Source organism: Pogona vitticeps, chromosome 13 (assembly GCF_051106095.1).
Source record: "Pogona vitticeps strain Pit_001003342236 chromosome 13, PviZW2.1, whole genome shotgun sequence".
NCBI classification, from domain to species: Eukaryota; Metazoa; Chordata; class Lepidosauria; order Squamata; family Agamidae; genus Pogona; species Pogona vitticeps.
Genome location: NC_135795.1, coordinates 9318729 through 9346170, shown reverse-complemented (window position 1 = coordinate 9346170; position 27442 = coordinate 9318729). Strand labels below are relative to the sequence as shown.

The 27442-nt window shown below is 45.2% G+C and overlaps 1 protein-coding gene across 1 annotated transcript in view; it reads right to left on the bottom strand.

The window, feature by feature from the left end:
• PRKAR1B (protein kinase cAMP-dependent type I regulatory subunit beta) overlaps positions 1-27442 on the bottom strand; it is a 95668-nt gene that overhangs the window by 42228 nt on the left and 25998 nt on the right. The window contains exons 5-6 of the mRNA XM_072983003.2: positions 9476-9537; positions 7555-7601 (exon numbers count right to left, since the gene is read on the bottom strand). Coding sequence (XP_072839104.1) covers positions 7555-7601; positions 9476-9537 — 109 coding nt within the window. The remainder of the gene's footprint in view (positions 1-7554; positions 7602-9475; positions 9538-27442) is intronic.

The following is a 27442-nucleotide window of genomic DNA, read 5'->3' as shown; positions in this document are numbered from 1 at the left end:
TTTCGCTTTAAGGTGAGTTTTTTGCCCATAGGAACGCATTGAAGGTGTTTCAGCTTTTTTGCCCTGCATAGTGACGAATCCGTATAGCAATGATTTTTTTGGAACGGATTATCATCGCTATGCGGTGCACCACTTGTATACAAATATCTCGGAGTGAGTTATTGAGACTGTAACTGGTGTGGTTCATGAGAAAAAGGAGTGGACTACTATGGGGAATTTGAAGCTATTCTGCTCTGCGAATCCCCACACTTCAGCTGTACCCCTGGAGAAATTTAACAAAGAAGTCAAAGCTCTCTGCAACAAAACTCTGCAACAAAATCATGTGACAGCACAGCTGAGAATGCTTAGTTGGAAAGGCTGTCTTAAGGAGAAGCGAGATGAACCCTACCCCCTTTCCCAAATATCGCCTTCTGGATACCGTGTAATTCTTCCCAACCCCGTGAACTTAAAAATCCACACTCATTTCCCCAATAAAAATGCCATTTTCAACTATCAATCACATAAAAGAAAAAAGAGGGAGGGCAGCCGTCACACAAACGGCCAGCGTGTGTTTCAAGCAGAAAGCCGCTCTCCTAAAAGTTTGAAATCTCAATGTTTGGGCAGATCTGACAGTAAATTTTCTCTTTGGGATGATGACAGACTGCCCGGATGATACATTGTCCTGTCATCCTGCCCTCGGGCTGGAGGCTCAGCCCTGCTTCATCTACTTGTCGTTCTGCCTCTTAAAAGGAAAGAAACGCTGTCTGTTCGGATAAGGCCTATTTAAAGTCCGCTTATTTTAGCTCTCTGGTTTCCTGGACAAGAATGCGGAGGGGTGAAAAATTTAGAAAAGCCCATGGGATTCTGGTTGTTGTTTTTTTCCCCCTTTCCCAAGACAGAAACAAAAAGCTTTCAAAGGCTCCTTCTTGGGAGACGACGTCATATTTCTGAGCAACGCAGAGAAAATCAAGAAAAGTCACCAGGGTCCTTAAGGCTACTCAAAGGCAAGGGAAGGCAACACCTTTATTAATAATATCCACGTGTCCTCATGTACATTCTAACTTATAGTGACTCTTTTCAGAGTTTCCCAGGTAGAGAATACTCAGAAGTGGTTTCCCCTTCCCTTCCTCTAGGGGGCAACCTTGGGACTGTACAGCTGGCCCAAGGCCACCCAGGCTGGCTCTTCTCTCAGGAGGCCCCACGGGGGAATCGAACTCCCAACCTTTGGCTCCACAGCCAGAGACCTAAACTACTGAGCTATCCAGCCAATATAGATCACTAAAAATATTGAACAAACATCAAGCTGTCATGGATAAAACCTCACTTTTGCAGGCTTATGAACCAATAGTTATGGATAGAGCAGTTTTATCTGTCCTGCTCCCTTCAGCCCATGCGAGGGTGTGTGTGCATGTGGGTAGGCGGGAATGCATGCGGACTGGTGGGTGCGTGCGCACATTCCTGTTCCTTCAACCCTCAAAGATGTTTAAAATATCCAATGTGGCCCTCACGGTCAAAAGTTTGGAGACCCCTGGTTTAGACTTATACCTCACCCATTTAGCGGACAAGCCACCACTTTGTAACTTCCAAACCTAACCAGAAAACTGTCTCAGGCCACAACAGTCAAGTACGGTCACACCTGGCATAAATCCTCAGAATCGCAGGCATAAAGAGGACTTTCCTATCAGCAGCCGCTTAATGCTTCTAACTGGAGATAACAGAAGCTGAACCTGAGATCCTTAGGGAAGCAAAGCAAATGCAATGAAAAGTCCCAAAAATTCATGGCCGGTATTTGTGCCGGGTCTGCTTGAGGTCAATTCAAATCATCACAAGTTCAAACTCAGTGATTTAGCCACTCAAGTTTGTTCCTCCAGACAGAACACCCTATTGAAGGAAAGGACACCGCTCTGCTGTAGAGAAGTCTCTGGGAAAAAAAGTGAGCCTTTTTTTTCCCTGCTGGAGTTTTTGCAACCTTGCATGTTGCCTTTAGTAGGTTTGGATGGGAGGGACTTTTCTGGGCTGGGCTGACTGTCAATCTATCTGGCAGTAACCAATCATTCCCTCCTGCCTCTAAATTCAAACAGAGCCCTGCTTCTCTGCTTTAAGTGTTTACCCTCTCTGTTGGCAATCTGTTAGTCTGTTGAGGTCTCGCTACATCGAGGGACTGCAATTTACGCACTATTGATCAGTGGCCATTCTGGTTATTGTAGGACAGAAAAGGAATCGTGTGGTTTTTTTTTCACCCCCCAAAATTTGTGCAACGGAAATCTGCAACAGACGAAAAGGATACCAGCTAGTAGGATTTGGGGAGTTTTATTCCAAAACAACGGCCTTTTCCAGGTTCTGAAGGAGAATGGGTCCTGGAAATCTTGCAACAGACCGTTCTAATTTAGTTCCTATGGCCTCGGTTTCTATGAACTGTGTCCCTGTCAGAGTCAGTCCAAGATCCGCGCATTCTTTTGCCGTTACTTCCCCCGCTGACCCCCATCTGCACGGTAGCCAGCCAACGGAGGCCTCTCTCGTCTCTCTCGCTTTCATGTCCTTGGGAAGGAATGCAGAGCGGTAGATAGACCCAAATCTGAAGATGGAAGATGCTGCCAAGGCCCTTCAAGCTTTCGGGAGATCAAAAGCATTTCTGGGCCTCTATTGTTTTCCATTCCATTTGATATGAGACACCACTGTACTTGCACATTCTCCAGGTGAGTTTATTTGCTGCTCTCTTTTCTCTGCTCTGCCTTTAAGAAGCTGGCGTGTGTGTGTGTCTGGGACCCAAGAAATATCTTCTCAACCTTCTTAAATAGAGATGAGACCGGTTTCAATCTCTCATTACACAGCGATGAAACTACCATTGCCCCACTGGAGCTGAGTTCGAGAGATCCCACCACCTGGGGGCAGGGGAGAGAAGGGGGTAGTGGCAAACAGGGCAAGCTGAGGCCGAGCTACTGTAACTGTAACTGTTAGTTCCTTTTATGTTTACCGGGGAAGTGGCTTCAGGAAAGGGTGGAGGTGCAATATCACAACAAAGTGGTGGCTCGTACTCTGCTTTTGATTTAAAGTACCTGTTCCAGTTACTTTTGTGTAACTGGTTAAAAAAACTAGTGGAAAAGTTAAAAGTGTAACTTTCAGAGTAACTATTCCAGTTACTTTTGGGGGAAAGGACAAGAAAGATTAACTGTGGCTACAAGAGCAACTGTAATGCATTGGAGGTGCTTAGAGCCATAACTAATTACTTTTTAAAGTAACTTTCCAGCCCTGCTACAGAGGTTTTTTTTTGGTGGACAAGCTGACAATGACCAGGACTGGCTGCCAAACCAGAGGCAGGTTCAACAGGATACTGACCATAATGAGCTTTACCAGAAAAAAAAAAAATCAACAACAATCCATCCTGGAAATCTATTTTGAACGCTTTGCTGACAAGCTTTTCAAAGGGCTTCCTTTTGCAGGAGAGAAGGGGGAGGCAAACCGTGAGCGCTGTGAAATTAAAGAAGCGAACAGGAAGGCAGTTTATATTTATAAAAAATATTGGATTTGGGAGCTTTCCCGTTCAAAAATACAACAGGTACTTTGGGTTTTTCTTACTGGAAGCCCATCATTTCTGTTTCACCAGACACGTTCGGGCAGCGTGCCACCAGGTACAGAGGCTGGAGCCTCACCGCTAGAACCGGAAAGCGTTCGGCTGCTCTTGCATCTAAGGCAGTCGGTGTTCCTGTTGTCGTTTCAGCTTACAGAGTGGCCCACGATGCTAAAGCACTCTCTGGGTGATTTACAACATAATTATACAAACAACACTTTGCTCCACCCTCCAGCCATCTGGGTACTCATTTTACTGGCCTCAGAAGGATGGAAGACTGAGTCAGCCTTCAGCCTGGCTACTTGAACTTGTTGCGATCAAACTCAAGTCGTGAGCAGAGGCTCGACTGCAGGACTGCAGTTTAAGCACTGCATCACAGGGCTGCTTGCTACCTTGTACCCCAAGAATCATGCTATGAAAATACCTAGACTCCTACTATTTTTCGAAGGAGGACATTTATGTTTGCAGACATTAGTAAAGGTTCCCCTTGACATTTAGTCCAGTCGTGTCCGACTCTAGGGTGCAGTGCTCATCCCCGTCTCCAAGCCGTAGAGCCAGCATTTGTCCGAAGACAGTTTCCGTGGTCACGTGGTGAGCGCGACTAGACACGGAATGCCGTGACCTTCCCACCGAGGTGGTACCTATTTATCTACTTGCATTTTTACATGTTTTCGTACTGCTAGGTTGGTGGGAGCTGGGACAAGCGACGGGAGCTCACTCCGTTGCGTGGATTCGATCTTACGACAGCAGGTCTTCTGACCCTGCAGCACAGAGGCTTATGCAGTTTAACCCGCAGCACCACCACGTCCCTTGCAGACATTATGGGATCACATTTACTTAGTGCAAACATCCAACAGAATTCAGGCTCATGTAAACAGTGTAAGGAGGAAATATAGTACAAGAAATAGTCTGTGACAATTATATTAAGGCTAAAGGTAAGGGTATTAAACAAGTTTAGATGAGTTTCCAATACTTTGGCTTAATCTGAGTACAGATCATGTGTATACAGGAGTTGGAGTCTGTGAGTCTGTTGAGGCCTGTGGCTAAAGCAGTCATGTTTGCTCTCAGTTTGCTGTTGATCTGTTCAACTGTATGTAAAGAAACATGTTTTATTCTTTCTCCAATTAATGTCTCAGAGAGTTATTGAGACTGCAAGTGCCAGATGATGAGTAAAAAGGGGTGGACTAAATTGGGGAACTTGAAGCTATTCTGGTCTGTGAGTCTTTGCACTTCTGCTGTGCACCCAGAGGAATTCAACCAAAATCCCAAATTCTGCAACAGTAAGTTGCTGTAATTCATTAATGCAGCTTTGGAGGTAGGCCATGCTCCAGATGAGCAAAATCCAGGTGTCTGTAGGTGTGTGTTTGCTTTTTAATTATTGTTGCCTGCTTAATTTTTTTTTAACCTTGCAATTCACTGCACTTTTTGTGCGACTTGTTTAAACTGTGGCTTCAAACCCTCCCCGGGAGGAAGACGGCCCTGGAAGGTAACAAACAAGCAAACGCACGACGAATTGTGCCACAAGCAAATCTTTCGACTCGGCTCAATCTTGGTGACAATTTTTACCCGCCCGCCCGCCCGCCGGGATCCCCACTTAGCTCTGCTTGTGCAACAGCCCAGCCCGCCTGCCAGCACACAACCTGCTGCTGTTTTTAAATATAAAATCAATGTGACCACATGTCTATAAACAACCCCACGCTTAGGATACTGTTAGGTGTTCCTTTCTTCTCCTGCTTCCTGGCCGGCCGGTCTGGCAAAGCACTCTGTCAAGGCGTGATGAACCGATGGGAACCGTGAGTCACTCAGGTTTCCTGAGGAGTAAATGGCTTTGGGAGGGTGAGGTTTTTCCCAACAATGGCAATTAGATGGCCTCCCGATACAAACAAGTGCTTTTTTTTGAAGAAGAAGAATGAGAAAGGAAGAAAAAGCAACGTCTCTCACTAAAATAACCGCAAAGCATCTCAAAATAGAATCAAGGTGGGAAGGATTATGTTAGCATGGGGTTATCTATTCTCCTTGGCCCGGAAATTAGCCTGCACCTAAGGAACTGTTAAAAAAAAAAAGGACCAGCCGTTCCAGCTTTCTTTTAAAACCCACAAAATGGAGTGTAGACATTTATCCCAGCCACCTCTTCGCTAAACTGGGCACATCTAGCCCAAAACAGTTTTTTACAGCTTGAGCGCAGATTTTGGAAGTGACTTATTGTAAATGAAGCCTGGCTGGATAGCTCAGTGGGTTAGGTATCAAGAGGTTGGGGGTTCGATTCCCCACGGAGCCTCCCGTGAATAGAGTCAGCCTATGTAGCCTTGGGCCAGCGGCACCGTCTCAGGGCTCCCCCTAGAGGAAGGGAAGGGGAAACCACTTCTGAGTATCCCTACCTGGAAAATCCTGAAAAGGCTCATCATAAATCCGGATGGACTTGACCGGACATGATTATTATTTTATTCTTAATAACAGTATTGCTTGCCTGTAGTTTTTGTGGGTATTGCCAACGTATATAACTAAAAGATAAGCATTTGATATAGTAATTGGGAAATGGGGAAGGAGAGAACTCATTTTAAAACTGCAACTATAACAGCACCTATCTCTTTTAGAGGTGCTTAGAACTATACTTCTATTTACATTTTAAAAGTAGCATTCCAAGGTCTAAGTGTAAAAATAGGTGATCCCAAAATCTGTTTCCACACCAGGCTCCCAATCTGGAGACATACAAATTTGAAAATTCAGATTTTATTTTCACACGCCATTTTCTCTTAACATCAGCAAATCTCCCCAATATATGCCTATTTCTGTCCAGTGTTTGCACAAGGCGCTATTAAAATCCCGCCCTGCTAGCTCAGTGGCTTAGGTCTCTGGCTTCAAAGCCGAGGGTTGTGGGTTCGATTTCCCACAGAGCCTCTTTGACAGGGACCGGACTTGAGGGTCCCTTCTAGCTCTCCAGTTCTAAGATGATGATGAGTACATTATTCGCACTTCCAACTTACGGCGACCCTATGAATTCCTATGAACTCGTAAAAGTCCCATCGTTAACACGTCTACCTGGCTCGGGAAGAACCTTTCCTTATTCTGCAAGCACAGTCAATTCTGGGCCTGGAGAGCAGGGTTTCAAAGGCAGACTCAAATTTTTCAGAAGATCAAACTATCAGCCTGAGGCTTCTACTCATCCTTTACAGAGAAAGCAGAAGGTACAGGTAACCTAACCTGAGTTATTACCAAAAAGGCCCCTCCTCTCTGATTCCACGCGGCCCCTCGGGAGCATTCCATCTTGATGGGCTTCCATCTGCACCTTTCAATGGTACGTCTGTTGCCCTACAGCTGCGGTTAATATGGCTTCTAAACTGACAGTAATTTGTTTGCTTATATTACCCCATTAACCTCGCTCCTACGGACAAATAACTTTGGCTCACAATGGCACTGTGCGGGAGAACCCCTTCCAAAAGATCTGTTCGCACAAACACAGAAAACCTTCTAATTTTCAACTGAAAACCTCTCCGGGAGACCAGATATGGAGAAGCAGAAATGGGTAAGCATACTGCGGTGCTGTATCTCAGTTCCGTCTGGAACTTCGAAAAGTAGCCTTGAAAGGTAACTTTTTCAAGCTTCTGTTTGGTCATACCCCAGAAATAGATCAGAAGCGGCGTAATGAACACAGCAGAATGCAGGAATGGGACAGAAGCTTCCTAATGAAAGCAACAAGATTAGGCACCAGTGTTGAAATGAAAGCATCAGGCGTGAAGCTATCCATTTTTCCAGTGTCAAGAGGTAACTGGCTGGATAGCTCAGTGGATTAGGTAGAGGCTGAGAGTTTGATTCTCCACTGGGCTTCCCAAGAGAAGAGCCAGCCTGGGTGGCCTTGGACCAGCTGCACCGTCTCAGGGATGACCCCAGAAGAAGGGAATAGGAAACCACTTCTGAGTATTGTCTACCTGGAAAATCCCGAAAAAGGATGCCGTTAAGTCAGAAGTAATGTGATGGAACATGAGTTTAAGAGGTGAGTGAACACTTACATCCACTTCCCCTTGGTCGATCACGTAGAAGTTGTCTCCTTCATCTCCTGCAAAGAAACCAAAACACAGATTGTTGTGTTGTTGTTTTTTGGATGCTTTTGAGAAAGTGTTTCCAACCTGTGTACAGCATGTTTTTGCTCATGGATCGAAACAGCCTTGTTGGCCATGGTGCCTACTGCAGATGTTGAACAACAATGCCCACCATCCCCAGCTAAAACAGCCTTTAGAGATACTAATAATTGTCGTCCGGCATGCACAAAAGGCCAAGCTGGGTGAGGCTGTTCTAGACGAAGGGTAGACAAATTGTTCTTCAGTCTCATTTTAAAAGATCACTGGAAGAGATCCAGGGATAAAGGTGGAACCCAACCTGGGGATGGCCACATGTTCTTGGACTGCATCTCCCAGAAATCCTGGCCAGAACAACTGCTGGTGAAGGTTTTGGGGAGTTTAAGAACATCTGAGAACCCAAGGTTAGGAACCATCAGTATTGACTTACAGTGGTGCCTCGCATTACGACGTTAATTCGTTCCAGCAAAATCGCTGTAGAACGAAAACATCGTAAAACGATTTTTAAAAGCCCATAGAAACGCATTAAAACCCAGTTAATGCATTCCTATGGGCTGCAAACTCACCGTCCAGCGAAGATCCTCCATAGCACGGCCATTTTTGCTGCCTGTGCAGCGAGGAATCTGTCCCAGAAAACAGCGGGCGGCCATTTTGAAACCGCTGATCAGCTGTTAAAAAATCATCGCTTTGCAAGAATCGGTTCTGAAAGCAGGGAACCGATCATCACAAAGCAAACTTCCCCATAGGGAACATTGTTTTGCGATCGCAAAAACATCGACGTCAAGCAGTTTCGACACTAAATGGAGTGCCCGTCTTGCGGGGCACCACTGTATATGTCAGGTAAACACAGGTTAGAAATTGTTGATGAGAAATGTCCAGTGGAAGGATTGTAAATCCCTGCTTGAAGAAAGTTCAATAATGGTATCCTCACTATGATTTGTTTCTTTTGATCTTGGAGAAAACATACGCCTTTCCATGAGCAATTTTGTAAATTTCTGTAAAAAGTTCATTATTTTAAAATGCAGCCATTGGATGAATTTTCAAAGAGTATGGGCCATGAATGGGTTGTTTGTATCTTTTTGATTGATCAGCCTGCCTATTGTGCCACAGAAAGAGGGCATTTTGTGCCAACTCGAAAAACCACAATGCAGAATCGGAAACAACCGGCATATCTGTCTTGCTGGTCTTGAATTCTTTCAATTATAGAAACGACCCAATTAGACTACAGTGTCAGTAACTGCAAGATTTGTCACCTCTCTAGTTAGGAGAGTGGTTTAGGGGAGAATGTAAGGGAACAGAAGGGCCAAATTCCTGGTGTCTCACTTGGACACCCCTCCTTTCCAGCCTTCCATTTTGCATAACGAGTGGTCAAACTCATTAGGTTTTGAAAAGTGTCTGAAGAGTGTTTTGAAGATGGGATTTTCAGATTTTCTGGACTACATGTACCATAATTCTCTCAAAATAAATTGCAGACCCTTTATGAAACACCTAAATATAATGCATCCGGAAGAAAGGCCTAAATCGGAAGGCTGTAGGCCTAGACGTGCCCAAGCTTCCTGTTCAGAAAGAAAGTTCCCAGCTAGCACTGGGGCAGGAACAGGAAGCTTGGGGGGAGCTAGGCCTAGCTCAGCATCACAGCCTTCCTGTTTAGGCCTTTCTGCCAGGTTGAGCTACATTTAGATATCTGTAAAATGTCAGTCTCTCGAGTGGAACTTCCAGAATGGAGAGTTCTGGGATTGGTAGTCCAGAAAAAAACCTAAATCCCATCCCTGCATGCTGTTCCTTCTTAAACAAGGAAGCTCATAGAACGGTGCCTTCCGCATCAGAGATACTATACAAAGAAGTCTGTGCTTACCCTGTTGAATGACAGTCTCTCCAGCAATGTGGGTCACGGGGAACATAGCATCAAAAATGTCACTGCATAAGGAAATAAAGGGGAAAAGACAAAACGTTACGGGCTTATCAAACAAAAGCTCTGTATTGATTGATCATAGTGTCTAGATATTAAATATGGAAAGAATATTGAATTTCATGTGGATAGGACAATGGCTCTCAACCTTGGGTCCTCAGATGCTTTTGAACTGCAACTCCCAGAAATCCTGGCCAGCACAGCTAGTGGCGAAGGCTTCTGGGAGTTGCAGTCCAAGAACATCTGGGGACCCCAGTTTGAGAACTACTGAAATGGGGGGGAGGAAGGAAGGAAGTAATGAGGGATGAATAGAGAGAAGCAGGAAAAGGAGAAAGGAGACAGGGCAGGATGGAGAGAGAGAGAAAAAAGAGAGAGAGAGAATGAAGTAAAAAATGGGCTGGAGGCGTAGAGAGCAGAAGAGGGAGAGAAAAGTGACTGCAGTTAAGATCATGGATGGATAAGGAGAGGAGGTTTGGGGGGGGGGGAGAGAAGGAAGCAGGGTTCAAAGGGACTGAGAGAGATTTTTCTGAGAGATCTGTGGTGGATTAGGCCAGAGAGACTACATGCTGTCGGCTGACAGAGTGATAACCCGAAGCATGGGTCAAAAAACAAAATAGAAGCATCGCATGAAAACAGCAATTAAACTGCTTTCCCATGATTAAGGTAGCAACACAGCGCTCTTGAATTAATGAAGAACATGTACCAGAGGGTCTTCAGAGTCCCTGGGGTTGGCGTGTTGTTCCCCCCTCCTATCCAGAGCACATGCCTCACCATGCCACATGAGCGAGGAGAACAAAGGCATTTTTTAAAGATCCCCACCCCCGCCAGCCTGGAGGTCAGCAATTAGCCTGTGGCACATTTTCGCTCCCATATATGGGAAGCCACACATTGCAGAATCCCATTATTAGCTTATTTCCTGTCCAGCCGTTCCAAAATTCACTCCGACTTGGTTCTAGGAAACACCCGGTCATAAATTTAAACTAAAACATCATCTTCCCTCCAAACGAGAGTTATCGTCCTTGCTGGAGAAGAGGGGGCCCTGTATGATTAATACACACAGATGGGAGAGAGAAGAGAGAGAAGGTGGCAGGTGGGCTCAGTGCTGAAGGATGCCCCCTAGTGGGTGAGTAGATGCTGTCTTAACACATCCAGATGTGGACCACAATGCCAGGCAGGTCTAGCCAGCATAGCCAAAAGGAGGGATGTTGCAGTTGAGCAACAACATCTGGAAGGCTACACATTCCCTTTCCCTATGGGTTTCAGTAGCCTATCCAGATGTGACTGATAAAGACATGAGTTTAGGAGCCCTACTGTGCTTGTAAGCTATCTACGTTGACCAGAGGAGCATAGAAGGTGCCCTGGTATTCTCAACATCCTACATTTTCCTCCTTGCAGAGATGGGAGAACTTCCTTTTTTGAACTAGTGACCATGCCAATTGGAGTACTCCAGGCTTGGTAGATCCCCAAAAGTCACTCTTCCTCTTGCTACCTTCTTGGCAGAGCCAAAGAGACCGCATGAAGGCGGGTGGCTCTGACGCCTGTGGAGTGGCACATCCACCCTAGATTTTAGTTTGAACCTCCACGGAGCTTTCCAAGGTGCTGAACCGATTAGGAGGGGTGCCGTTCAGCACTGCGGACAGCTCCGGTGGCATCTGAACAAAAACCTGACAGGACGCACTGCCCTGATGACATCAGAACTACTCGCTTCCACTGCAGGGAGCCCTCGGAAGAGACAAGATGAAGAGGAAAACGTATTATGAGGGCTTAGGAGTCTAATAAAATCACTGAATAGAAATCCCCTATCAGTCTTTATATAGGCAGACATTTTCTCAGCAATGACCAGAATGTAGAGTTTAGCCTGTAGCCTCTTAAGAGATGCTCGCTCTCCCTCTTGCTCTCCCCTTCCCCTCTCTCAATCAAAACCTGGCATATTACATTTTAAAAGGAACTTATTGCACTACTCATTACTTCTCAGCAGTTAAGTTGCCATTACCATTCTCATTACTGTCAACATGCTAGTAATTGGTTACAGAGAACATTATTGTTAAGATTCATTGACACGGTGAAGATGATTATCAACAAGACAAAAAAAAATAGAGAAAATTAGACCCTGGTGGTCATTTTTGATACTGCACCTTGGAAATGCGTATAGATAAAAAGAAGACAAAATCAGAAAAGACATTGTAGGCTTCTGAGGACTAATAAGAGAAGGATAAAAACCATAAAAATCCTCATGAATATGCCTCTAAACTGCCCTTTTAAAGAGCCATTTGAATGTATCAACAACTGAAATCCCATTCCTTCATGTAATAATGGCGACGAGAGTAGACCTGTTGAATTGGTGGGGAATCCATCAGTCCATTCCTCTGTCAATTAGATGGATTCAGATTGCCTATGCTAGTTGTGACTAAGTATGGTCAGTGGTGCCCAGCCTTGAGCCTCCAGATGTTCCTTGAGTCCCCAGATGTTCTTGGGCTAAAATTCCCAGAAGCTTTCACCACTAGCTGGGCTGGCCAGGATTTCTGGGAGTTGTAGTCCAAGAACATCTGGGGACCCAAGACTGGGAACCATTGACTGAAGGGTGCCCCCTAGTGGGTGAATAGCAACTTCCTTTCTATAGTAAGACGCACTAGAGCAGGCTTGTCCAACCTTGGCCCTCCAGATGTTCTTAGACTACAACTCCCAGAAGCCTTCACCACCACCTCTGCTGGCCAGGATTTCTGGGAGTTGAAGTCCAAAAACATCTGGAGGGCCAAGGTTGGACACCACTGCACTAGAGCACTAGTTCTTAACCTTTGTTACTCAGATGTTTTTGGACTGCAACTCCCAGAAGCCTTCACCACCACTCTGCTGGCTGGGGTTTCTGGGAGTTGCAGTCCAAAAACACCTGAGTAACAAAGGTTAAGAACCACTGCACTAGAGTATGCCCTCTGAAGCCGTAGGCTTTTGGCCAGTGAGTTCCTCTGTAAATGGGGTTGATCCAGTGCTCCTAAATTAATCGCAACTTCCAATGCTACCAAACAAGATTTCAGCCCACGTGTTTCTTGTTACTCCTAAGAAATAATGGTGTTGCTCCTAGTAACAGAATTCATTGCCCCATGAACAACTGCGTCTTGTTACTAACTGCTTCCAAGCCCTGGCAGACTGGTGGGGGAGGAAGATTTCCTTGTTAAAGAATGTTCTTTGTTGCTGCTGTTATATATAAAAAAAAGAAAAGAAAAGGCATCAGACATATTTAGTTCACGAGATGAGGAAAGGGCCTGTCAGAAATTCATAATTTTAAAACCATTATAATCCATAGATTATGGCTCTGACAGGGGAGACAGGTGTTCTGAATTTTCCTTGCTCCACTGAACTTTTATTACTCAGGACAAAGACATCGCCTTGGGGCACTCAACACCCATAACTTAGTCCAAAACCACCCCTTTATTTATTTTCTCTTCTGCTGCTGCTTTTTTTTTACCCATAAGCTCCTATTTATTATCTTACCTTCAGGTCAGAAGACTTCCAAGTTGGCTTTTTAAAAAAAAAAATCGTTTATTTATTGCACATCTAAACTGTCTGCCTTTCTGAGTTTTCAGCACCATGTCCAAGGTAGGTAACCACTTAAATCCACTCCTGCTGGAGGAGACCCACTGATTAAAAAAAGGATTTATGTTAATGTGGGCTCACCACTCAGGGGGTGGACAGTCTGATTCGGTAGGTTTCCTCTCTGATGAGGAATAAACGTTGGATTTGCAAGCCATAAGACGCGGGAGGAGAAAAGCTTGGGTTTACAAGCAAAAATTAAAAATAAAAAAAAGAGTACAAAAGCATCATATATATTTGAAGGGCAGTGGCATCATCTATCTTAGCAACCACACAGATGTGTATATACACACATACTCCTGTGGATTATAAGGTGCTGGTGGAGAAATCCCATATAAGTTGAATTTCAGGAGTTACTCTCCAATGATGATGTATAGGGCTGGAATAAAAAAATCCACAGACCATCAGACTGGAGAGTATGAAAAGTTTGGTTATTCAAGAAAATGAGGTTCACTGCTGATCTCTTAAAAGAAACCAGTAACTTTCATGTAACACATAAGGTTGTTGTGCCCTCTACAAATCTACAGAAGTGGAAAAGTGTTTCCTTTTCTATTCTAAAAATACGTGGCAATCTTACCTCCTCACTCTTTAAGGACGTGATGCAATGTGGAGCTAAATAATCTAATCCTCTCTCCACCACAAAATTAGGATGTTTCCCACCAGAGACGCTTTCCTTCAAAGCTGCTGGGTCTGAGCAATCAACCTGCAATGGAGGCTTGAACCTAGCTCCCAGCAGCCAATCAGAAAGCAAAAACAAGTTCATTTGCAACTTGTGGGCCCCAGAAACCTCACACTAAGGTGCATGGATGAACGTAGCCTCTCAAGAGAACTCCCTTTAGTTTGTTAATTAATTAGTAACATCTCTGGGCGCTCCACACATGATCCTTCCGGCCTTCTCCACCTTTCACAGAATAATACTCGTGCAAGGCTCTCACCTACCCCAGGTGTATTTCTTTATTTTGCCCCTAGAAAATTATTATTTTGCCCCTAGAAAATTCCCAAACAGAGAATTAATCCCTAGCACCTACTAGCTTGATACTATGACGTACTGCAATAAATCAAACTTCAAGGAGACAAAAAAAGGATGATTACAAGTTGCATGAAATGCAGGACTTCATACTAACTCAATGAGCGAAAGAATGGTGCGGCATCTGTTGAGACATGAAATCTTTATCTGCTGGATAATGTACGCAGGGGGAGGACAGCTGTTTCAACTCAAGAGACCAAATTTCTGAACCCTTTTTTTTTTAAAAGAAGACTGTAGCTATCAAAGACTCACTGCAGGCTTTAACATGCCTTGAGAGTCCTTCAAGACAGAGACTCTGAGTCTCAACTGAAGTTATACAGAGCCATCCCTGCCTTGCCACGGACGACATTACCCATACTCTGGTGCGGAAAAGCTCTAAGGACAGCAGCTGTCGGATACAAAACCTCATTCATTGCCCAGCAAAGTGATTTGACCCCCATGTGTAAACCCGCTTTAATTTCAAAACAGCTCGTGTTTGCAACACTAGAGGAACGGCTGCTGCCGGGAAGAAAATGGATGAAAAAATTAGGGTGCATGAATCGTCCTTCCAGAAGACCTGAATCGCTTCTCATTTGCTGATATGATAAATTTATCCACCTTCAGTTACTATTAGTGCTGCCGGAATTGGAAGGCCATAAACCCTCACTGCAGGTATATGTGGGAAAGGACTCTCTGCGTTTCCCCTCCTGATGTTTAGAATATTAACTGCCACAGCAGAGTCCGTCTGTCTGTTTTCTAATTATCATCACATGCCATCAAGCCAATTCTGACTTATGGTGACCCTTACAGAGAAGACGCAGAAGTGGTTTCCCTTTCTCTTCCTCTAGGGGGAGGCCTGGGACGGTGCAGCTGGCCCAAGGCTACCCAGGCTGGCTCTTCTCCCAGGAGGCCCCGTGGGGGAAATCGAACTCCAAACCTTTGCAGCCAGAGACCTAAACCACCGAGCGAGCCACCCAGCTCTCTGTCTTTTTAAAGGATTTGCCAGCACTTGACATCGGTTGCCGGGAAAGGAAAATAAAATCCTCCCTCTCTCCATTTTCTGCTTTCGACTGATCTAATGTCATTACCCAAAGGATGCTAATGGAAAGATGAGATGTAATTATTGTAACTAAATAACAAAGCAAGCTGGCCAGTAACTGCTGCTCAGGCTGCCAAGGAAAAGGGGAGACCAAGATAGGAATGCAAGCCTACAAAATTGTCAACATAAATGAAAAAAAAATCTGAAATATGCCTTTGGGTGACAATTTGTCAAGCTTCACTTGGGACTATTTCCATGCTATCAATACCTACAAATTATTCCCTTTACCTTCTGTGTGTATTTTCTTTTCCTTTCCTGTCTCAGTCTTGCTGCTCCCAACTTATTATTATATTAATTACATGCTGTTAAGTCAATTCTGAGTCATCACAACCTTTCCCAGGATTCTCAGGGTGTACTCAGTAGTGGCTTACCATTCCCTTCTTCTGGGGGGGGGGGCGGCTCCCTGGGACGGTGCAGCTTGCCCAAGGCTACCCAGGCTGGTTGTACTCCCAGAAGGTGCAGAGGGGAATCGAACTCCCAACCTCTAGACTCTGCAGCCAGATACACAACTCACAGAAATACTGAGTGACCCTAAGAAGGTTTGCAAACTATGTGGCACAGTGGTTAAACTGCAGTACTGCTGTCAAGACTCTGCTCCTCACCTGAGTTCAATCCTGGTGGGTTCAGGCAGCTGGCTCAAGATGGACTCAGCCTCCTTTCCTTCTGAGGTCAGTAAATTGAAAACCCAGGTCATGGAGAGGGGCAATGCATAGGCTGCATAATCAAACTGTAAACCTCCCAGAGAGAGCTTTAAGCACTATGGGACAGTATACTGTAATAAGCAGCACACTTTGTTTTATGTTAGCGGGACGTGGTGGTGCTGCGGGTTAAACCGCAGAAGCCTCTGTTCTGCAAGGTCAGAAGACCAACTGTTGTAAGATCAAATCCAGGCAACGGAGTGAGCTCCCGTCGCTTGTCCCAGCTCCTGCCAACCTAGCCATTCGAAAGCATGTAAAAATGTGAGTAAATAAATAGGTACCACCTCGGTGGGAAGGTAATGGTGTTCCATGTCAGGTGACCACAGAAGATTGTCTTCGGACAAACCAGCGCTGGCTCTACGGCTCAGAGACGGGGATGAGCACCGCGCCTTAGAGTTGGACACGACTGGACAAATTGTCATGGGGAACCTTTACCTTTACCTTGCTTGATACTTTGTTTTTAAGAGGATTAGCTCCCAAGAGGACAAACTGGGTGCTTTATGGATCTTGTTGGTTTCTCTTTTGGGGAAATGATGACTATCGGTTCAACAAGGTGTTTTGCAAAAAGACACTTCCCTTTAATATGATGCCTTGTTCATAGGGTTGAGCTAAACGAAATATCTCACAAAAGCTATCAACCCGGAAGGCTTGGGTTTAGCACTGCGGCGCAATTCCCTCTGTTCCCAAGTTTCAACACAAGCCTTATATCAGTGGTTCTTAACGTGGGCGATAATGCCCCCCAGGGGGCGATTTCATTTTTCAGGGGGGCGGTAGAACGAAAAGGGGTGGCGTGGGGGTGCTGGAGCAGAAGGGGGGCGGTAGGGGGGCGCTGGAGCAAGCCAAACCTGTGAAGATGGCTGCAGCCTTTTTACAGTGTGCATGAATATATATTTTCCACCAATTTTAATTTAGTTTCAGACTTTTTGTCTTGAAAATTTTAATTCCTGCATTTGTTTTTATCCCCTTTTTATATTTCTTTTTGCGTCTTAAAATTCACTTGCAACTAAATCATTAAATGTTACTTTTTGGGGGGGCATTTCATTTTCTTGGAATTTAATTGTGTTTTCAGGGGTCATTGGATTTAAGTGTCTTAATAAAATAAAATAAAATAAAATAAATAAACAAACAAATAAATAAATAAATAAATAAGATATCATCACCCCGCGGGGAGGGGGGCGATGATAACTTCCTCAATGGCTCAAGGGGGTGTTTCTTTCAAAAAGGTTAAGAACCACTGCCTTATATCATCCGTGCCTGAATGCAACGGATCTTATTTCTTCTTCTTCTGTTGTTTGCTCCCTTGCTAATCTTACAGATTTCTGTCAAATCAAATGCCACAACAATACACCCTCTTCTACAAATACGACTTTCAGCAGGCATAGAGTTCAGACAAGCACTGTGCTTGCTCTGTCAGCCCTCCTCATATAAAAAGCCACCCCTGCAGCATTTTAATCCCACTAAATATAACCTGCAGTTTGAAAGCATGTAAAAATGTGAGTAGATAAATGGGTACCACCTCGGTGGGAAGGTCACGGCGTTCCGTGTCTAGTCGTGCTGGCCACGTGACCACGGAAACTGCCTTCGGACAAACGCTGGCTCTATGGCTTGGAAACGGGGATGAGCACCATGCCCTAGAGTCGGACACGACTGGACTAAATGTCAAGGGGAACCTTTACGTTTACCTAAATATAAGCCATTTAAAAAGCTGGGGGAAAATACTTTACAATCTCTACCGGCCCCCCAGGACTTGACTTAACACTCAGTCAAATCAGTTCAGCCAAAAGAGATGGGGAGAAACCTAATGTCAAGTAATTCACTAGTCAGCTTTGCCATAAGCACATGGAAAAAAAACTGTGGAAATTCTTCCTGGGACCCCTTACAGCCTGTGCCACTTTCCCCAGAAGTTAATTTCTAGCACTCCTCAACCGTTCCAGTATTTGGGGGTGGGTGGGTGGCGGTATTGTTCATATATTTATTTATTTTTGTTGTTGCTAAAAGAAAGTGAAAGGGGGTACCTTTTGTTTTAGATAACTGCATCACCTACAGGCTTCTCCCATTTTTGACCCCCACCCCAAATTTGGGGGCGGGGGTCCTCTAGGAGCCCCCCAAACAAGAAGAGAGAGGCATGTGGCCTGTGGATTGGAGAAGGGGGGACAGGGGGAAAATCTGTAGCTGGAATCTGACGTTTGGCAGGTTTTGTACAAAAATTCACTGCATTCTGTGGGGGGGGATCCTTTCAAAGGCCATGGAAGGGTTAAATTCGATAGTTGTTGTGGGTTTTTTGGGCTCTTTGGCCTGACGTTAAATTAGAGTTTGGGGCATGACTTTTTAAAAGTGATTAGTTAAGCGACTAAGTTACCATTACAGTGGTGCCTCGCTTGATTACATTAATTTGTTCCAGCGAAATCGCTGTAGAGCGAAAACGTCGTCAAATGAAATAAAAAAAACCCATTAAAACGCATTGAAACCCCTTCAATGCATTCCAATGGGCTGAAAACTCACAGTCCAGCGAAGATTCTCCATAGGGCAGCCATTTTCGGTGCCTGTATAGCAAGGAATCCATCCTAGAAAACAGCAGGGGGGCATTTTCTTCAGCTGGTGGCCATTTTGAAACCCAATGATCAGCTTTTCACTGATCGTCGTAATGTGAAAAATCGGTTCCCGAAGCAGGGAACCGATCATCGCAAAGCGGATTTTGCCCATTAAAACCATCGTTTTGAAATATCAAAAAGGCATTGTTAAGTGGATTCATCACTATATGGGGCAATTGTTAAGCGGGGCATGACTGTGTTTCTTTTTTTAAAAAAACTCCTTGCTTACATGTTTCTCAAGGGCAATTCAAAGGGTTACCTTTCCAGGGCTTTAAAAACATCTGAACACGGCAAACGATGGGCTGATGACACAAATTCTTCTCGTGATTCCATGGTGGTGAAATTGAACTTCCACATTGCATAAACGCCGTCCCATGTCCTACTCTTCCTACTGCGTTTAGCGACCTATAACCCCATGATGATTAAACAATCAAAAGCCAAAACAAGCATGTTCTAGTTGCATCATCGTGATAAATAATATTATCCCATGTTACTTGAGGAATGCGATGAAACTTAGTTACATTTTAGAAAGTGGTAAAAAGGAATTCATTGTAACTACTCATAATAACTCACAACTATTCCACCGTCTCCTCTGCAATTTTTTTTACCACTTTACACTTTGTCTTTCCATGACAATATTACAAATCTAGAAAATAATTACCAGTCGCTAGTTATTTGCAATGACTTCCTTCCAAGTTTTGGGTTAAACCAGTGGGTGGGAAGTTAAGCATCTTATCGGTCAGTTCTGCTCCCACTCCCATATTGGCATAAAGAGGAAGGGAAATGGGATTGGAACCCTAATGTTGGCCAATAATTCCTCCCATAATTTTTCCTATTAGGGAAAACTACATCCCATTGTTAGCGCTCAGCTCCTAACAGTAAAGGAAGAATGTAAGGATGTAGAAACCGGGGGGGGGGGGGGAGAGGAAAGTGATTATTAACACGCCAATAAACTGGAGCCTATTACAGAGGAAGGGACTTTGAGGCGAGATTTTTTTTCAGGAAGGAAATGATTCAGTGACCGAGCGAGAGATATTTTCAAGAAGATGGAGTTTCATATACTTAATTAAATCAGACTTTTTCAGGAAAAAGGAGAGCAGGGGAATGCACTGGAAGATATTGTGCTGGTAGTGAACTGAAAGACCAAGAATTGATCCCCAGATTTGAGGAACACTAAATGAGGATCCAGAGGGTCTCTCTCCCCCCTACATAAAAGGTGTCTAAGTCAGGGGTTCCCAACCTTGCCCCCCCAGATGTTCTCGAACTAAAATTCCCAGAAGCCTTCGCCACTAGTTGGGCTGTCCAGAATTTCTGGGAGATGTAGTCCAAGAACATCTGGAGACTCAAGGTTGAAACCACTAGTCTAAGCAGATCCAGGGCATCTGGTCAATGGAAAGGAAGATTTGCCATCATCCTTCACTTGTCCACAGTGAGACTGTGAGATTTGCTATTTATTTACAGTGGTGCCTCGCTTAACAACGTTAATTCGTTCCAGCGAAATCACTGTAGAGTGAAAACATCGTAAAGCAAAAATTAAAAGCCCATTGAAACGCATTAAAACCCGGTTAATGTGTTCCAATGGGCTAAAAACTCACCGTCCAGCGAAGACCCTCCATACGACGGCCATTTTCGGTGCCTGTATAGCAAGAATCCAGCGGGGGGCCATTTTGAGCACCCGGAGGCCATTTTGAAAACCCGACGATCAGCTGTTTTGATCATCATAATGCAAAGAATCGGTTCCTGAAGCAGGGAACCGATCATCGCAAAGCGAAAAAAACCCATTTAGACCATCGTTTTGCAATTGCAAAAACATTGTCGTGAAGCAGATTCGTCGTAATGTGGGATAATCGTTAAGTGGGGCACGACTGTATTACATTTCTATCCCACTCCATCTGGCGGCCTTGATACTACAGTGGGAGGTTTCCAACAGTGAAATAAACATCAGGAACATAACCATACCACACCCAACCCATAGAGACATCGAAATATAAAATATAGGAAGAACTACACAGCTGAACACTCAACACGGCGGCAATGGGCAGAATATAAACTTCAAAGCAGAACCCAAAATAGAACCAAGTAAGCAACCAAGTAATAAAGGGGGGAATATCCTGAAATGCCTGCCTGAATAGCAATGTTTAATTGTGCTTTTTGAATATTAGGGGGAAAGGGGCCTGATGCACCTCTACAGGCAGAGCATTCCAGAAGGAGGGGGCCACCACAGAGAAGGCCTGGCTCCTAGTCAAGATCCAGGGGCCTTGCGGAGAAGATCGCATATGAAGCAGGTCCACTGGGAGATGACAACTCCCAGAATCCTCTAAGCAGCACAGGATTCTGGGTTCTGTAATCCACCCCCCCAAAAAATAGCATTCCTGTCTTCTGTACTGGACTCAGCCAAAGAGTAGACCTCTTTGGGAAGCTTCTGACACCTGGCATTTGGAAACATGTGCACTTAGTCTCGGCATCTCAGAAGAATCTTGACCTCAGAATAAGATCTGGCCTTCACAACCAGAAAGAACAGCAGATGATGGCTTCTGCCAGGTCACCCTGTTCCTCCACTGCTGACTCTGGAGCTGGCAATTTCTAGATGCTGACGGACTGCAATTCCCATAATTCCTCACTATTGGTGATACTAGATGAAATTGATGGACATTGCAGTCCAACTGGATCTAGAGTGACACATGTTCTCCGTCCATGGTCTACTGTGACAAATAAGACTCCAGGAATACTAGACACTGGTTTACTTTAACTAGTGGCTCCCAACCTTGGATCCCCAGATGTTCTTGGACTAAAACTCCCAGAAGCCTTTGCCACTAACTGTGCTGGCCAGGATTTCTGTCCTCCAGGAACATCTGGAGACCCCAAGGCTGGAACCACTGGCTTAAATGCCAATATGCCTGCAGAGTTCTGGGAGCTGTAGTCCGTGCAAGTAACTTCCCCAAGTTCAACGATTCTCCAAGATCTTGGGAAGAAGTTCTCATCATCTCCTGTCTGATCCTTCTAACCCAGTACCTACTGTACACAAAAACATTCCAGTATATGGTATCTCCCTAAAGAGCTATTCTTTCTCTAAAGAAACCTGGGCATTCAGTGCTTAGCTCTGTGATGTAGAACTTGTTGTCCTCAAGATGTTGACGGATTCTACCATCTATCATGTCCAGTCCTTGGCTATGCTGGCTGAGACTGCTGGGGATCCCACAGCAACTGGAGGGTGATACAGTGGTGCCTTGCATAATGAGCGCCCCATTTAACGATGAATCCGCTTAGCGATGCAGATTTAGCAATCGCAAAAGCGATCGCATTGCGATGATTCTAATGCCCGAAAATCCCATTGCGATGATCAGTAAGCGTTTCGCTTACCGATCTTCGCATTGCGATGTTTGCAGAACAGCTGATCGGCGGTTCCAAAATGGCCGCTGGATGAAGAAAATGGCCACCCAGTGTTTTCGCGCTGATTCCTCGCTTAACGAGGTGGCGAAAATGGGGGCCATATGGGGAATCTTCACATAACAGTGAGTTTTGTCCCCATAGGAACGCATTAAACAGGGTATATGGGTTTTTTGCCCTGTATAGCGACGTTTCCGGATAGCAACGATTTATCCGGAACAGATTATCGTCGCTATGCGGGGCACCACTGTACTCTCCCTAAGTTTAACTCTTCTGTGGATGCCTGGTGCTTTCCCTTTGTCGCATCCCTTTGGAGTCATAGCGACTTTCCAGACAAAGTCTGGCTGTTTGTCTGGTTACAGTCTTCTCCCCCACTCATTGTCCTTCAAACAGGACAGGACTGTTTCCTCTGGAGCCTGTTTTAGCGATGTTCTCAGCCTCAGCTGCTCAAAAAACGCACAGCGGTCGAAGCCAAGCATAGCAGGAGTTATGTATCCCTCCCCTCCTTGGGGAGGAGCGCTAATCCGATTGCCCGGTGCCTGCCGAAGGAAAATATGCCAAATCCTGGTACGTCTTGCGGTGGCTGTGATGGAAAAACACCGCAGCGTGAATGCTAAAACAGAACAACCTGGGAGAATGCCGGCTAAACAGCTGCAGGAATGCAAGGCAGCCGAAGATTTCTCCAGATGTGCCACCAAGCTGGCTTTCTCATCAGCACCTGTTGGATGTTTTTCGCTTCACATACGCAATAACATAAGCGGGGGGAAAGCATCTACCCACACGGTTGTGTGGGCCAGGCTTCCTGAGCAGAGCGTTTGCATCGTTATCAACTGAGCTCAAGCAACGCTGGGGGAAAAAACAAGCAAGAGAGGCCTCATGAGTGGAATGGGGACCATGATGATGCCCAAGAAGGTCTCGATTTTATCAGCACAACAATAACAACCTTGTGAGATAACACCAGGCTGGAAAAGTGTAGCACAGTCAGGATTCGAACATGATTGTCTCCAGTCCATGCCCAGCGTTATAGCCAAGGGTGAAGGATTGTGTCCCTCCAGAAATATTTGGTTTACCAAGAACTCTTGCCAGTAGAGCCCATGTTGTGATGTTGTTGTTATGCGCCATCAAGTCAGAACCAACTAGTACTGACTAGGTACCCACTACAAGGTAAGTGAGAGGTTTAAGGAGTGGTTTCGCCATATCTTGTGTCCCCAGTGAGCTTCCACGGCTGACTCAGTTCTCCTCCTAGTCTATCACCCTACTCACTACACCACACTGGGTATCACAGCCAATGGTGGGTATAATTGAAGACACACGGAGGGCTGTGGTTTTCGCCCCTCGTCTAGCGACTACATTTCACCCTTCTTCTTCTTAACTGGGGCAGGACTCCGAAAGGTGGGTGCCACAACGTTTACATGTCTATCCTCTACAGGTGCGAGTAGAGCGGGCACAAAGCGAGGAAGGAGACGAAAGCAAACTGGGCATCCAGCAGCAGACCTTCATTTTGGAAGCCAACATGTCGAGGGTAGATTATGTCAAAAAACCCCAGTGGTCTTTCTTGCGCCATGTTCTCATTTTGAGTGGCTGTGTCGCCTGTCGGTAGAGATGGGCACGAATCGACCCTTCGGGCCGGTTCAGCCATCAGCCCAACGAGTGTTCCATGGTTCCAAGCCCCGCCTTCTCCGGCAGGCAGCCACTCAGAAGCAGCGCCGGGAGAAGGCGGGGCAGGGAAACCGGGGTGTTGCCTCTGATTGGGTGCCTGCCGGAAGAGGCGGGACCTGGAACTGCATAACATCTGCTGGGCCGACAGCCGAACTGGCGAAGCAACAGTTTGTGCCCTTCTCTACCTGCCAGTGGTTCAGGGCAGGGATCCTGCACTCATGGGGTGGTCAATCAATCAATCAATCAATCAATCAATCAATCAATCAATCAATCAATCAATCAATCAATCAATCAATCAATCAATCAATCAATAAACCAAACAAATCAATCAGTCAATCAATCAATCCTTGGTGTCACCCATCTAAGGACCAGCCAGAAAGGATCCTGCTTACACTTCCAAGAAGAGGGTAACAAAGTGTTACAAGGATTGTTTTGAGAACATAAGGAACCACATTGGCGAAAGGCACTTAATGTTTGTGCAAAAGCTTTTTTTTTCAATGCACTGAGTGAGTTGAGGGGTATTGGGTGTTTTTAGATACTAATGAGAAAAATCTTTTAAATAAATTAAAGGAAATAAAAATTCTAAGGTGTGAAGCAAGGGTTCGGCTGTTTCTCGTACATGACTCATAGTTCCAGAGAAGTCTCATGGCCCCATGAATGGGGCTGAGCTGTGGTCAACCACAGCGTGCCAGATGGGCTCATAATTTAATATATTAAATCCTCACACTACAAGTAAACAGATAAAGCTGCCTAGAGGTGTGGTTTAATAGCTATGGAAGTCATATTTGAGCTTCTTTCAAAAAGTGACTTTAAAAGGGCATTTTATGGTGTGTGTTTTTCTAAGACGGTCTAAATGCCATCTTTCAAGATTTCTGCTGTGCTTTTATCAAACGGAGGTTTGGGGCATTCTGGACACTGCAAGCCAGAAAGTTTCCAAAACTTTGCATCTTCTTAATGCTGAGGACGCCTCCGGGCCGAGCATCATTTTTCCCCATCTGTGTTATTCTTTCATGCAAGGCTTCCGTTCCACAGTTTTCCCCCTTCAAAAAATCTTGGGCACAGTGACACCAGGTGGCAACGGCCTCAACGGGCAGCCTGTGAGCGCCAAGCCTGGCCCTGCTTAATCCTCTTGGGTTCATCAGCAGGCAAACCATCTTCCAGCGACACACGGTGACGGAAACTAGGGACTGTGGGATGAGGAGCGGTTTTGGGGTCATGTCAAAAGAGAATTTCCAAAAGTTAGACAGTAAGCTCTCATCTATGCTAGAAACTCCGTTTCTGGGTTTTGTTTTTTTCCTTCAAACTGTAGCTACAACTGATGACTTCATTTCTTGGACTCTGATTGCAATCAATCAGTCAATAAGTTCATCTTAAGTTACCTAGAATTGTTATTTTTACTAGAACAGATAGACTGTGCATCCCAGCGTTGGGGAGACCGGGCTAAATCACTTCCTATGTTTTTGTTGCTACTATTCCTTCCTCCTTTGTGCTTTGCTAACAAAAAGAAAATCCAAATTCCAAATATATGCATAGTGGTGCCTCGCTTAACGGGCGCCCTGTTTAATGACGAAATCACATACCAACGAACTTTTTGCGATTGCTTTTTGCGATTGCATTGCAATGTTTTAAATGGGGAAAAATCGCTTTGCGATGATTGGTACCCTGTTTCGCTTACCGATTATCGCAAAGCGATGATTTTTGCACAGCTGATCGGCGGTTTCAAAATGGCCACCAGGTAAACAAAATGGCCGCCCACTGTGTTTAGGAATGGATTCCTCGCTTACCGGGCAGCGAAAATGGCCGCCGTATGGAGGATCTTCGCTTAAAGGTCAGTTTTAAGCCCATAGGAACGCATTGAAGGGGTTTCAATGCATTCCTATGGCTTTTTAAAATCGCATAGCGACGAAATCACTTTGCAGTGATTTTTGCTGCACCAATTAACGTCGCTATGCGAGGCACCACTGTATATTCTTCCTTCCTTCCTTCCAAAGCCCAACAATACTTAGTAGCAGACAGACAGAGTGACAGACTAATTCTTCTGAGGCTTGGGTTCAAGTTCCTCCTCAGCCATGGGAACTCACTGGCGAGCGGCAATGATAAAATCCCTCTGTAAGTAAATCTCACTTACCTTGAAAGCCCTACTTGGGTCATTATAAGTCAGTTCCAACTTGATGGCCCATAACACAGGGAGTGAGACAGGAAGTTTCAGGTGATGCCACAAAACCTTAATATACAACCTCAAACACATATATTGCAAAAAAAAACCCCTTCAAATATTCAGTGTGCGGAATACAACACAATGGAAAGGAAGATGGATGTAAAGACTACGAAGCATAAGAAAATTCAAGGATAATTGATAGATGATAAATAAATTCTAACAGTCCTGTAAGCAAGGATGGCCAGTGATGATTCTGGGAGGTACTGTTATAATATACTCTTAGAACAACAGAGCTGGAAGGGACCCTCTGGATCATCCAATCCAGAGGCCCATGGGGGGAATTGAACTCACAACCTCAGGTTCTGCCACCAGATGCCTAAACCACTGAGATATTCAGCAATTATACTCTTTAGACCAGTCGTTCTCAACACTGGGTCCCTGCCCAACCCTCCAAATGTCTGGGGAAAACCACACCTCCCATCAGCCCCAGCCAACACAGCTCATACTAGGGGATGATAGGGTTTGTAGTCCAAAAACTTCTGGAGGTTTCCTATTCTTGCCTCACAGAAGGAAACATCAGATTAAGGAAGAGCGATTTCTATCAGGATATGATGCAGGAAAGAGGCTTTGAAGTTTCCTCTCTGGTTCTGGGGCTCTGGGGAATCACTTATGCTGAGATGCGATGGTCTTGTGCCTACCAAGGTTGGTTTACTCTAGGGCTGTGCACTGGATTCACTAAACCCAAACTTAATTGAAACTGGTCCGGCTTGGACTAGCTTGTACAGAATCGGGACTGAAACGACATTCGGTTCTGGGGCAAAGTGAAGTCAATTTGTAAACTGGTCTCGATTTGGAGCACAGATCAGATTAGATGGGTTACAAATGGGTACAACGTACTAGTTTCTTTTTAAAGCAAACTTTCACAGTGTCTAGTACAAAAATCCTCAAGGATTTGCCAGGTTCGTTTCCCCCTTTAAGATCTATCTTGTCTCCAAATTTCATAGAGCGGTCCAAAAACAAACAGAACGGTCCCAGTCATTTTTGGTTTTCCAGTGCATGGACTCCGCCACATTTACAAACCGATTCCACCTCTGGATCGGTTCACAAGGAGCACGAACCACTCCGGACTGAACGTGAGATGCATTCCTAAGCCCTGAATTGCCCTCCAAGCCAAATGGGGGGGGGGGATCCATGAACAGCCCTCATTTACTGACTCCAAAAAAAATGGGCTTATCAAAAGACAAGGAGCCTAAGCATTTGAGGCTTGTCTCAGATGTGGAAGGCATGAACATAGCTAGGGCCAGCCCTGTCATTAGGCGGAAGAAAGACATTCCGTTGGGTGATGCATTCTGCAGGGCAGCCCCTACTGCCCGCCCCCACTATTCTTCATAACCCCCTTGCTCAACTCTTAGAATTCAGAATGCAGATCCTACCTCTCCTGCCTTATACCTGCTAAACAACCTGACTGTCCTCACTGGGCAATGGAAAATGCTGGGTTTTTTGCAACCTCGCATGTTGCCTTTAGTAGGTTTGGCTGGGAGGAACCCGTCTGGGCTGGGGTAACTGTCAATCTGTCCAGCACTAACCAATCATTTCTTCCCTGCCTCTGAGTTCTAAGAAAGCCACGCCTCTTTCCTTTGTGTCTTTTTCCCCCCTCTGTTGGAAGCAGTCAGTAGCTGTGACTGTAAGTGCCAGTTAAGGAGAAAAAAGGGGGCGGACTAAATTCT